General features: G+C 38.6%; 1 protein-coding gene across 1 annotated transcript; it reads left to right on the top strand.

Moving 5' to 3' along the window:
• The first annotated feature begins 4,102 nt into the window (after nucleotides 1-4,102).
• Nucleotides 4,103-7,397, top strand: LOC140930204 (major facilitator superfamily domain-containing protein 6-like). Its single transcript, XM_073379868.1, has one exon. It carries the CDS (start codon nucleotides 4,498-4,500, stop codon nucleotides 6,199-6,201), a length of 1,704 nt encoding a protein of 567 aa, XP_073235969.1. The 5' UTR covers nucleotides 4,103-4,497; the 3' UTR covers nucleotides 6,202-7,397.
• Nucleotides 7,398-12,788: the final 5,391 nt, after the last annotated feature.

Below are 12,788 nucleotides of genomic sequence, written 5' to 3'. Positions count from 1 at the left end.
TTCTGGCGTGGTTGGACGATGGTTGGACGATGATGATGATGATCGATATCATCATCATGATCAGTAGAGCGGTTTTCATTTGAGTGTCGAAAAGTAATTGGTTTTGCACTTTCTACACGATGCGATTGGCTTAAAAGATTCGCGCCACCTTTTCATCCAATCAGAAGTAAAACCAAAGACAATTGTGTCGCGCTCGCATGCATTTTCCCGCGCTTTGCGTCAGCCACATGTAATTACTTCGAGTTTTGATTGGTTCAATGTATTGTCTGTGTCCTATGTGATTGGCCAGAGTAATTACTTTGGTTTTGGTTTTACGACACTCAAACGAAAACCACTCTATCATCATCATGATCGTTATCATCATCATCATCATCATCATCATCATGACCATCATCTGAGAGTTGGACAGGTGCACCTTGGTTTCTCAAGCAATGAATACTTGTTTTTGGCCCTAGCAATTTACCCTAATACCCTGTCAACAACGGACTTAGATTTTGCAGACCAAAATTTATAAAAGCAGTTTTTCGTCCTTAAGAAATAAACAAAAAATTTCGATTGTTCAGTGCATGGAATGTTACTAATAAGAGAACTAACACCATCTCTTAATGTCCAGTTGGACTCAATTGGAGCCAAATTTTGTGCGTGACATTCCACAATTAGTATGTAATTCTTCAGCGAACTATTTCATAATCTCACAGTTTATTCCAATCATTTTGAACTTGATAATGGTGTCATGACAACTCCGAAACGTCCTTCTTTTTTAGCGTTGTCTTCTTGTAAAATTTATAAAGGTTTGGGTGCAGACCACTCATGATCCGGGTTCCAGGCCCCAAGCTGTATTGTTGTCAATTTTAACCTTAAGAATCTGAGCATGCACAGTGTGTTCTCCACGACTTCCTACCAAAGCAATGAACCTTAATACCCTGATAACAATGGGTATAGTTTTATAAAGTCCTTAATTTAAGAGGTGCTGATCACCCGTGATCACGATTTCAGGCCGCGAGCTGTATTTTAGTCAATTTTAACTCTTAAAATCTGAGCTTGTACAGTGTGTCCTCCACGACATCCTACGTAAGCAATACGCCTTAATACCCTGATAACAATGGGTGTAGTCTTATAAAGCCTTAAGGAGGTGCAGATCATTTATGATCCGGGTTCCAGGCCCCAAGCTGTATTTAAGTTTATCTGAGCATGTACAGTGTGTTCTCCACGACTTCCTACCCAAGTAATGAACCTTAATACCCTGATAACAGTGGATGTAGTTTTATAAAGCCCTTAATTTAAGAGGTGCTGACCACCCTTGATCATGTTTTCAGGCCGCGAGCTGTATTTTAGTCAATTTTAACTCTTAAAATCTGAGCATGTGCAGTGTGTCCTCCATGATGTCTTACCCAAGTAACGGTTGAGAGGGCATGCTACGTAATCAGGACAAGATGGTGAAAAATCAAAAGTTTGTATGAGAATACGAAGTCATTTAATTCTTGCTAATTGAATACATCTGTCACTTTTCTTTGAAAAATGTAACCAATGAGCTTAAAGAAACTGCACCTTTCTTGCTGTCCTTTGTTGCTTTTTGGAAAACTTGAGTTCTTCCATACATTTTCTGTAATCAGACAACACAAAAATTACAGAAAATGTATAGAAGACATCAAATTTTCTAAAAAGCGCCAAAGGCCTGCTGTGCACTCCATATTTAGTGTACAGTTTCTTTAAATTCATTAGCTAAAGTTTGCAAAGAAAAAGTGACGCATATATTCAATTAGGAAGAATTAGTTGACTTTGAATTCCGATACAAACTTTTGAATTCCTCGTCATCTTGTCCTGATTACCCAGCATGCCCTCACAACCGTAAAGGGGTCTACACTCTGATAACAATGGGTTTGGTTTTTCTAAAGGCCTTAAGGAATGGAAGACCTCATGATTACCAGGGTTCCAGGCTGCAAGCTGTTTTGGAACAAATCAATCCTAAAAATATCAGCATAACCGTTTGCTCTCCACGCAGTCCTCCGTACATTTTCTATACCATTGATGTGGAGCATTTGCATAATACTCATGATCATTGTAACTTGATCATCAGTTCCTTTATTCTCATATCGTGTTTTCGTTTCTATTTTAATGAAACTAAAACCGTAGAACCCGCTATCACGTTACGCTTTACCTTACTCGCTTTGTTTTTTCCGGTTATCAGGTGTTTTCCGTGTTATTGACATGACTCGATTGTGCTGCTTATTATGTTATATCGATATAGTAAGCGTTTAAGAAATAATAAAAAATAAATGGTCTTCTCTTCCCTCGTAAAAATGGTGGCGCAATACACTCCGTCTTCCAGTAACGGCCTCTTACCTTTTCCCCCAAAGTAACAGTGGAAAGGCCCAACCAAGCCTGGTAACTGGTGTTTTGTCTGCGAGCGAGCGCGCGCGCGATTGAGGCGCGAAGCCAGGAGAGGAATGAGAAAAAGCAATAAGAAGTAGCGGACTGGGCACTAGTTACTGTTTAATTGGCAAGTAGAAATCTCCATGGAACTTGAAGTTCTTCAAAGCATTCTGAGGATTGTTTTTAACAGTGCCCTTGCCAGACGGTTGTGTTTTACATTACAATGTGATAAACGTTCTTTTATGACGAAGAAATTACTTGTTGTCTTAGGTTAAAAACTTTAAAATCTTTCCATCTCGCGAAATTGAAATTAATTGGAGACAATATACAATTCAATTTTTTTTTGAAAAGGTATAAAATAGAATAAAAAGTAAATTAGAATAAATTTTCATTTCTTCCAATATCTCCGCTTCATGTAAACCTCAGACATGTATTTTCTGACTAAATATCAGTCTTGGCCGGCTTTGACTACCTTTAGTGTGCTTGATGAAGGGGTAAAACGTCGATTATTTGTTTTTTTGATCCTGCGCCTCGTAAATTTAAAATAGAACAAAAACAACAGCCCAAGTTGATCTAGACATCCTTAATACTTGTTCCGCCAAGTTATTCTAAAATCGTAATTGATTAAACGGTTTACATTTAAGCCAGCAACATTGTATAGAAAGCCTAAGGGGCCATCTTTAGTGTGCTTGTTTATCTGGGAAGTCCTAATTCATTGTATAAAATTTGATTTTCTCTTTGCAGTTTAGGCACAACCTTTTTCTGCCCGTTAACACTGTAGAATGAATCCAATGTTGTGCTTTATTTTTCGTGATTTGTGATATTTTGGTGACCCACAATAGTTTGTTATGGTCATCCTTCAATCTAAGTCGAGAACGAGTTAGGATAAGACACCCAACTGGCAGGAGACAAGATTATGATGTCGAACGAGGAAGAGCGCAAGTTGAAATTCATTTCAATACAGCTTATTGTTAAAAAAAAGCTCTACTTAAGCTCAGTTTCGATTTACATCAGTCTCGAAGTAAATCAGAATAATTTTGTTTCCCGGCCCCACCGTGAGGAAAAATGTTTGACATCGTACAAATGTAATATTAATAAAGAACCACCAAAATATAAGCAAAATAATTATATATTTCAAGTTTACCTGTGTTAATTATGAGCAAGATTTATTATTTTGGAGGAGGGAGGAAAATGTGAATAAATTTATCAAACTTATCGTTAGGCGACCATTGTTATGCTCAGGGTTTAGAAACAATCAATTTAAGTGCTTTCTTCACATATGCGTCGCCTAACAGGAATTAGTGCTTAAATTGTTCAAATATATTTAGACAGTTTTCGTTTCTTCATTTATTTTTCTAGTATTTATTTGCTCAGAATCGAGCGTGTGAAATGCTGGTAATATTATGCTACAGAAACTGGAGTATAAACCATGATCTTAAAAAGCTCATGCTTGAAAACTATAATTTGTATTAAAATGCTTATTACGTTTTTGTATTGAACTGTCAGAGTATAAATATTCAAATCGATCGTTTAAAAAAGAAAGTCGTTAAATATCTGCAACGGATTTGAATAGAATCTGATGTCTGGAAAAATTGTTTGATGTTTCTAAATCAGAGGGAATATTTGTATTTGAACGAAAGTTAAGCACCTTGCTGAGAATTAAATTTTGGGAAAATTAGAGACTATGCAAGGACATTGATAGCAGGAAAGTGGTTTGGTCGTTTATCATCGCCAACAATCAATTTCTGGAGATTTCAAATCGATAACAATGGAAAGGTCTATATGACGCAGATCATTTCCACTTCTTTCAGCTGTCTCTAATCTATTGGCCGTCAATCATTTTCAAGTACAGGCGGAAAGAAATTTAAAATATTCCATTGAATCGGATCAAAAATAGCATTAACCGTGAAATGTGGTTGGATATTTTTCGGGCTCATGCAAATTTTTGTGAGTTAAAGTCAAAAGACAGCTGTTGATGTTGTTAGCTGCCCATAAGCGGAAACTTCTGAAACTTCCCAAATCTGCCTTAAACTGCCGCGCATTGAGGATTCACCCCGACAAATTTTCTGTTTCAAGCGCTTGGCGATTCATGTTCATGTGAAATAACGGTTAAGCTGATTAAGGATGACCGAGAAAGAAAGGCTTTTGCCAGCCGGCAAAGAAACCGGAGAAAACTCTGGAAACTTATTTCATCCCGAAGAAGGCGCCGTGCCGTCACAGCCGTTGTCAAGCGAGCAAGCAGACAAGCGCGGATCATCTCGGCCTTGGTACGACACAGTCCACTCGATGCTTGCCATCAATAGAAACCTTCTTCTATACAAAGCGTTTTATTTCTTCTATTTTGCGGCGCATGGAAGTCTCCTTCCGTACTTATCGCTGTATTTCAAACATTCTGTACTGCTGCCCGCTAAAATGGCGGGCATTCTCTCGGCTGTGAGGCCATTTTGTTTGTTTGTAAGCGCCCCTATTCTGGGAACAATCGCGGACAAATTTAACAAGATCAGAACAGTCTTGCTTGTGGCGCTTTGCAGTTACATTATATACAACCTTCTCATAGCAGTTGTGCCTCCAGTGAGTGTGGAATGCCTCAGTAAAGTGCACGTAATACTGAACATTACGCACAACCACAGCCTCCCTCGAGCGGTCCATCACCACGATGGCAGTGCGCGATTTGAGCAGGAGGAAGCGGGCTATTGGAACTTTGGGCAGATGGAGGAGATGTGGAACGAAACTTGGCTTTTTGACCTTTATACGAAAACTGATCCAGCGACTTTTAAAAAGGCTGAGAGTGTTTTTATAGTCATCCTGGTCATTACAATAGTCGGTGAATTCCTTGGAGCCATTTCTAACACTCTGGCCGATGTAGCTACCTTTCAAAACCTGGAAAACCAACCCAATTCCTACGGAATTCAGCGTTTATGGGGATCGATAGGATATGGGATCAGCGCTTTCATCACCGGTGAAATAGTGGAGAGGCAATATATTAAACAGACCGATATTTGTCCCAAAGTGGTTTCCGATATCTACCGCCCCTTCTTCTTCGTCTATTGCGTCCTAATGGCCGTTGCTCTGAGTCTGGCGACCCGCTTCAATTTTCTGAACGGGGATAAGCACGTCAGTGAAAATATTACACTGATCAGGGGTCTTAAAATTTTCTTCAAAGTCGAGTACGCAGTGTTTGGTGCCATTGCGCTTTTCTTGGGAATTGCCAAGGGTTCTGCTGAAACGTTCCTGTTCATGCACCTAGTGGAACTTGGCGCCCACTCTCCATTTTTGTTCAGTTGGCTGTTTGCCATTCAGTGCATTTCCAACGTTACACTCTATTATGCCTCTGTGTACTTTCTGGAAAAGGTTGGCCACGTGAAAATGCTCATAGCAGGTCTGTTGGTGTACGCGTTGCGATTTTACTTCTTCTCCGTCATAGAAGATCCTTGGCTCGTCTTGCCAGTCGAAGTACTCGTGGGGATTTCCTCCGCGTCAGTGTGGTGTGCGCTGGCCTCCTATGTTGCCACGCCACCCCGCCTTGGTGCTACTCTTCAGGGTATTTTACATGGCTTGTATTACGGTCTGGGTAGTGGGCTTGGACAACTCATAGGCGGTACTTTGGTTTACAGTTATGGCACTGCTCCCTACTTCCGTTACTGTGCCCTTGTTGTCTTGTTGATAACGATTCCGTTCGCGTTGGCGAGCCCATTTTTGTCTTCTCGTCTCACCATTTGGATGTCTCTATCTGGCTACTCTCAGCTGAAACCAAAGCAAGACCAGACATGCTGTCCAAGATTGTACAAACTGCTTGGTGTACGCGAACAGAAGTCTACCAACGAATAAGAGTAAAATGACTTTTCTCCTAGTCTGCGAGCAAGCTCTCCGGGGCGCCCCGCCCTGAGTTTAAGCAAAAGATTGATCAGAGAAATTTATTTATGTATATTATTTTTTTGGAGCTTAACAGTTTAATATATACATTCAATTTCGTTAAAACGTTTATCTCGCTGAAGTGGAAGATGCATTTAATTTTTATTTGGGAAAAACTGGGGAACCGCAACCTTATTCCAATTTATTTGGGGTTTTAGAGTATTGTTTCCTTTAATTTCATTAAGAGGAGGTGTTCTACGTCTCCAGCAGATCTTATTAATATCACAGTCAAAAAGTGACAAAAAATAATTATAACTTAATTTTAATGAATAATTTTATTTTCATTTCACATTTTTACGATAAATAAATTTGTTTTTATTGCCCAAAAAAGGGTAAGAATTTACAAAAAAATTGAAAACGTTTTATAGATCCAAACTGAACTACGACGAATTTTGACAAGCGGTTGTGGTAGTTGCAGCCCTTATTGAGTCTGACTTCCACTTGATTCGACGAAGAAAATACTATCATTATTTTTATTATCAAGAAAAAAATAACATGCTTGGCCTCATAACCGCCTTCCATTATCAATAATAAAGGTAGATATTCTAGAAAAGGGAGCATCCGTCGAAACTTTTAAGTCGATAAATATATTCGTTTCAGCACTTTCTACCAGTGTAACAATACTTAAACCTTCGTTAATTCCGCGATTTGATCCGTTTTAAAGTATTATAATTAAAAATAATTAATAAGAAAAATCGGGGAGTTTTTTTTTTTAACTTGCCTGCCTTATTTTGTGTTTTAAACCGCCAATTTAATGATTAGGTGTAAAGTTTGGAGTCGTGTTTTGACGTGGCGAATAGTGTCGCTATTCATATAACAACGGGTCAAATAAGGTGAAGTATATTTATTTATTTCTATTATCGGCATTCATTTCATTCAAAGCATGCAAAAATCTTCAAATCATAGACGACAGGACTTACTCTTTCATCATTAAATTAAGGATATAGTGGAATTACATTACGAAAGAAAACTGAGCGTGCTGTACTGTCCTGTATGTAACTTAGAGTGAACGATGAAGTATCGTAAGGTTTTGCCAACATCTGAGGCTGTGGGCCAAATCCTTTAATGTGACCATTTAAATGAAACTTCCCTGGCATTATTTTTACGTGGACTACCGTTGAACTTCTCCACAAAAGCCACCTTGGAGACAGAAGAAAGAGGCCTTTGTAGAGAGGTTTAAATGAGAGTCAATGTATGGACTGTCCGCCAAAAAAGTGGCCGTCGTAGGGAGGTGGCCATGGTGGGGAGGTGGCCGTTAGGAGAGGTTCGACTGTCTTTGTTTTTCAGAATTTTATAAACCGAGATTTGAAAATTTCGTTGGATCCTGGCTTGAACCTCTTACGGTTGAGAGTTGAGACGTTTTGAGTTAGTAGACCGCAGGGAAAATTTCCACTTATCAGGAACAACGGTAGTGTCAAATCATCAAAGTGAATATTGTGTACTTCATCGCTAATACAATATCACAACTCATTTAAATAAATATTGTTAAGCTTGGTCGCGAAATAAGAATGGCTCGAAGATATTGTCGCTTGGAGAGTAAATTGACCACGGCGTCTGTGATAAACAAGTCTGTGAGGGTCTTCCTAATTTTAGTTTTTTACTGTAAACATGTGTTTCACTTTGCCAACCGACTCGTAATTTAATTATGCAGCTCGTAAAATTAACAAATAACAACAAATTTTCCGTGTGTCGTATTCTTTTCGTGACGTGTGGTTTCTCGTGGTGAAAGTAAATGCCCCGTTCACTCCTATCCGTATTTATTTAAAAGGCGGAATCCTTTGATGGATTGGCCTTCCGTGATCACCTGTCGTTTCTGTCTATCTGTTTTCGTCGCCAAAAAAAAAACTTTTTAAAAAGTCTTACCAGATTTGAGATGCTGTAAAGCGCCATTTTCCCCGTACATCTTGAAGACGGATAAAAATCAAAATTTTCGAATCGAAAAAAACGATGACGTCACGCTATTTGACCGCGCACCCGGTAGAATGTTTAGCTTTCACTGTCACATTGCCATTTTTTCTCTGAAAAGAATTTTTTTCTTTAATTCGAGTTGTAAAGTGTTGAAATTTGATATTTCAGCATACAAATTAATCAGTGGGTCTTCATTTATCACCGGTCTCAGTAGAAAATCACGGCGTGTAAGAACTGACAACAGAAAGGAAAATATTGTACAAAGAAATTAAATATTGTAAATGGAACATATAAATTGTAAATAAAAAAACTGTCAATAATTCGGTGTTATGGAAAAGTCAGTAAAGGTATTAGTCTCCTTAGTAAGTGGACGTTATTATTATTATTATTATTATTATTAATTTTTTTTTATACATAAAAAAATAATAATTTTCTTCAACTTTAAAAATATGTACATAATTTACGGAAGTAAGAATTAAGCACTATACAACATTAAGAATTATACAAATCATAAAAATACAATCACTGTGTCAATAACGATTTCCCAGATACATTCCTTGCGGCTCAGATGTGATCCATTACTCTTGCAGGCAGTCCAGTGTTTGAAATTGAGTCTAGACTGCAAAACAGTCCGTATTTTTGCGTATTCAAGTACACACGAGCAGTCAAACAAAAGGCCTGGAACAAGGCGTGGCGTGGTGTAAGACTCTTACGCCACAATTTACCGATTTCTTTACTGATTTTAAGAAAAAAACTGACTGTTTCATTCCGGGATGCAAATAAAACTCATTTTCACAAGAAAGTTTTGAAAGTATCCTTGCTTTTTTGTGTGAGAGTTTTTGCAATTGCTAGTCAACCGGAAGAATTCCCTTGGATTGGGTTGCCGCCAGTAACTAAGGTTGACACGGGTCTTGCCACCTCTCAATCTCAAGAACTGTCCAGAGAATGCGGTCTCTTGCACCTGCCTTGGTCTACGCTGGAGCGACTTATTCACACCTTTAGGGATTGCTCCCAAAGCTCCTGCAGCAATCGGTATCATCTACACTTTTTGCATAGCCCACATGGTTGTTATCTCACGCTTTAGGTCTGGATATGTCTCAATGTTCTCACTTTCCTTTGAGTTAATCTGCAGTAGAATTTCCAAAAGTCCCAATACTTGTTTGGGGCGAAATTCCACCGGTTGACCCATAAGGGAAGTAAGAGATATTTCACCCAACTCCCGACACGGCATATGTCAATCATTTTTTCCCGCGTGAATGTAAAATGAATTCAAATCCATTCAGGCGAAACAAGTCGACGTAGCGACTTCACTGAAACTCTCTTCGCTCTCTTAGCACTTATGAGGAGTCAACTTGTCGCAATTCTAACTCTGCAGTCAACTGGTACGTCCACGTTTAATTGGTTTACAGACTCTATTACGTGGGCAGCGCACTATTTTTCAAATCCCACAATGCTTTGACCTTATCCGTCTCCAACACACTCTGGGGTTGATGTCTCCCAGTCGCTGTACGACGTCCTCTCAGGCCTTTTCGGTCAATGCATTTCGGTGACGTACCTGAGACGAACGTCTGGACCACGTGACCCTAAACGCTTAGGCCGCGCGGAATAATGAGGCCTAGGGACCAGGTAAGAGTTGATGTTCGCTCCTTTTTTCTGCTCTGTTAACCCTTGCGCACCAAACATGGCGGCATTATCGTGTCTGTTCTAATACTCTTGCTGCGCAGTTTGCTGCACTCACTAATCACACGTGACAACGTTGTCGACCAAGTATTGATTTCAAAGGAAGGAAGGAAGACTTTTAGATTTAAGGAAACTTCGCACTATAAAACAGTTTCAAAAAGAAAGGGAAACGTGTGAACGGTCGAAAACGATTCGAAAACGATGCGTGTATACACGAATCCCACTTTTGCTGGCTGGCAGTTCGCATCGAGACCCGTATTGGTAGTAGAAGACAATCGAAAGGTTTAGCCGAAGGAGATAAACACATAAGTCCCAAGAGTGGCCAACATCAATTTTCTCCTCACAATGTCAATACATTATTAAAAGAAAAGGTTATGAGATTTAAAAAAATTAATCAGGAAAAATGCTTTGATCTTTTCACACATTCTCTCAACTAATTCTTTAAGGAAATCTATGGAGATCAGTTTGGAGAATTTGGAAGTTGATACCAGAGCTTAAAGGGGTAAAGGAGCTATGTCACGAGGATACCGCCGTTTTTTGGTAAATCCTGTGCTAAAGTCATTACTTTAGTACCATTTTTTACCCAGACACAAAATTCTCCTATAGAGTTATGAAGAAGATATCAAATCAAATCTTATTAGGGAGAATTAACCATAATATTTTTTTGGTGATGCAGGCAAAACATTAAAACTTGAACAAGGTAGCCCAATTTTTTTCAAGTTTCAAACCACGTCCAACTTTGCAGTAGGCCACTTCCGAGTTCCAAAGACCCTCACCTTCAAAATGAGGCCAAGTGCACAACCTTTCTTATGAAAATGAGTTTTATGTGCATGAGAATGAAAAATCATTTACATCTCAAAGGCTGACCACTCAACCTCGTTTTGAAACAGAGGCCCGGGGGAACTCGCAAATGGCCTAATCCGTATCAACAGATGGCAGAAAACAGTTTCACTGTCTAAATATAGTCTTAAATAACAAAACTGGGCCGTTATTTTTGGAATACAATTGATACGAGGACACGCTTCAGTTTTTTTTTTAGCAAGTAGCGTTACATCGCCCCTTTAGGGTAATTCAAATGAGAGACAGTTATAGTCAGAGTCATTTGCATAAGCCTTTATTGCTGTATTTCCTAAATCTCTTAAGAAAGTCGTATGAAAGTAGCGCATATTTACATAAGTCATTTATACAAAAATCTGTACAACAAAATAGCTAAACAGAAGTAAGTCAATCAATCCGTTAATTAACATTTGAAAATTTCCAAAACACTGCTTTAATAATGTAAATTTAATGTTTTCCAAAGTTCTTAAAAACTTACGTGAATTCGTCAAGGAGCCGTCAACAATCAAATAAGTATAGTATTTCCAACACAAGGCGTAAGCAACAAGTTTTATGATTATAAGAAATAGAGAAAAAAAGTAGTTACGTCACGTTGCCATGGTAGCAAAATCCCTGAATCTCAACAAACCCTGATCACGCAAATATGGCGGGTAAAAACGAAAGGAAATAACACGTATCACTTTTCCGTGCATTGTTGCAATCTGGAACAAAACGGTAGCTCCCTCTTTTTTCCATCGTTCGACAATGCAAATGGCTGTCTCTGTCAAGAAAGGTTGTTGAGATCCACAAATGTTGCTACCATAGTAACATGGCGTCACACTTCTCCTCTCCATTGAACTGCGCGCCCGCAGACAATAATTCATTTACCACTCAATGGTATTCAATGAACTTGTGCTTACTGTAAGCTATTTACAAACGGCCGAAATCAATTTAAACGTGATTACCACTTCTTTACAATGTTACTTGATATATCGCCTTATTGTTCAAAGACTGCACTCAACAAGCCTCAACTGAGAATTATATTACACAAATTTTAACAACTGCGGATGCTATGCTCAACATAAATAGCTTTCAGAATCCTAAATCTAATACTATTCAATATTGGTTCTTGCAGAAATAGAGATAGAAGTTCTCCATTCTATATAAAACCAAAATAAATTGGTATTAAAACTAATATAGTTATTTCGGTCTCTGTCCATATTTTCACTAGTTCTTTTTTTATTGTTGAATTATTAAGGAAAATATTTCCTGGAAGCGGACAGCATTTACGAAGTGGTAGGTACCTAACTTACGTGTGTGTAAAGTAATTTTCGTCATAAATGATGGTGTGCATAAACAAAGCGAACAGGTAGACGGAACATCAAGTGGCCATTCTTGGTAAACAGTTTTTGGAGTACATTTTTAATTAATCTGATCATTCACGTTATTTTGCATGGATTGGATAAGAATGTCTGAATAAGATTGTTTGTATGCTGTAGAGTAACACGCTGTGTATCTTGTTATGCTAACTGACTCATTTTAAAAGCTATGAAACCTAAAACCTGATTCAGAATACTTGACGAAGCTTAAAACCAGTGCAATACCACTGTTACTTATCATTCCGGGCCCAGTTGTTCGAAGGCTGATTAGCGCTAACCCAGCAGGGTTAATTTTTTATCCGCCGGGTTTCGTTTTCTTTTGTTTCAAAGCATCTTCTCGGATAAATTTCTCTACTATTTTTAGAGCATTCAATCATCAAATTGTGCACAAAAAGAATTAAACTGAATTTACCTTTTAAGCTTTCATGTTTAAATTCAAATTTGGGACTAACCCTGGGTTATCTTAGCCCAGCTTTCAACAACTCAGCCCAGGTCAATAACCCAAGAGTGGGCAGCCTATCAGAAGTTGGAACCAACAGGCCATTTTACAAAAATACGCGTTGAAATTGTTTGGAGGAAAACCAGACGTTTACGAGGGTGCTCCCTTTCGCCCAATGCAAGGGATTCCGGAAAACGGGAAATTTTTGCAAATAAAATCCGGAATACAGCTCGAAGAATCCGGCTCCCACAAACGTTTGGAATCCAGAATCCAAATTCCAC

The sequence above is a fragment of the Porites lutea genome, chromosome 3 (assembly GCF_958299795.1).
Source record: "Porites lutea chromosome 3, jaPorLute2.1, whole genome shotgun sequence".
In the NCBI taxonomy this organism is placed as follows: Eukaryota; Metazoa; Cnidaria; class Anthozoa; order Scleractinia; family Poritidae; genus Porites; species Porites lutea.
Note: the sequence above shows the minus strand (reverse complement) of the source record. Positions and strands in the feature narration are given on the sequence as shown.

Coding starts and splice junctions, on each gene's coding strand:
- LOC140930204 (XM_073379868.1), top strand. CDS start 4,498: ATGACCGAGAAAGAAAGGCTTTTGCCAGCCGGCAAAGAAACCGGAGAA.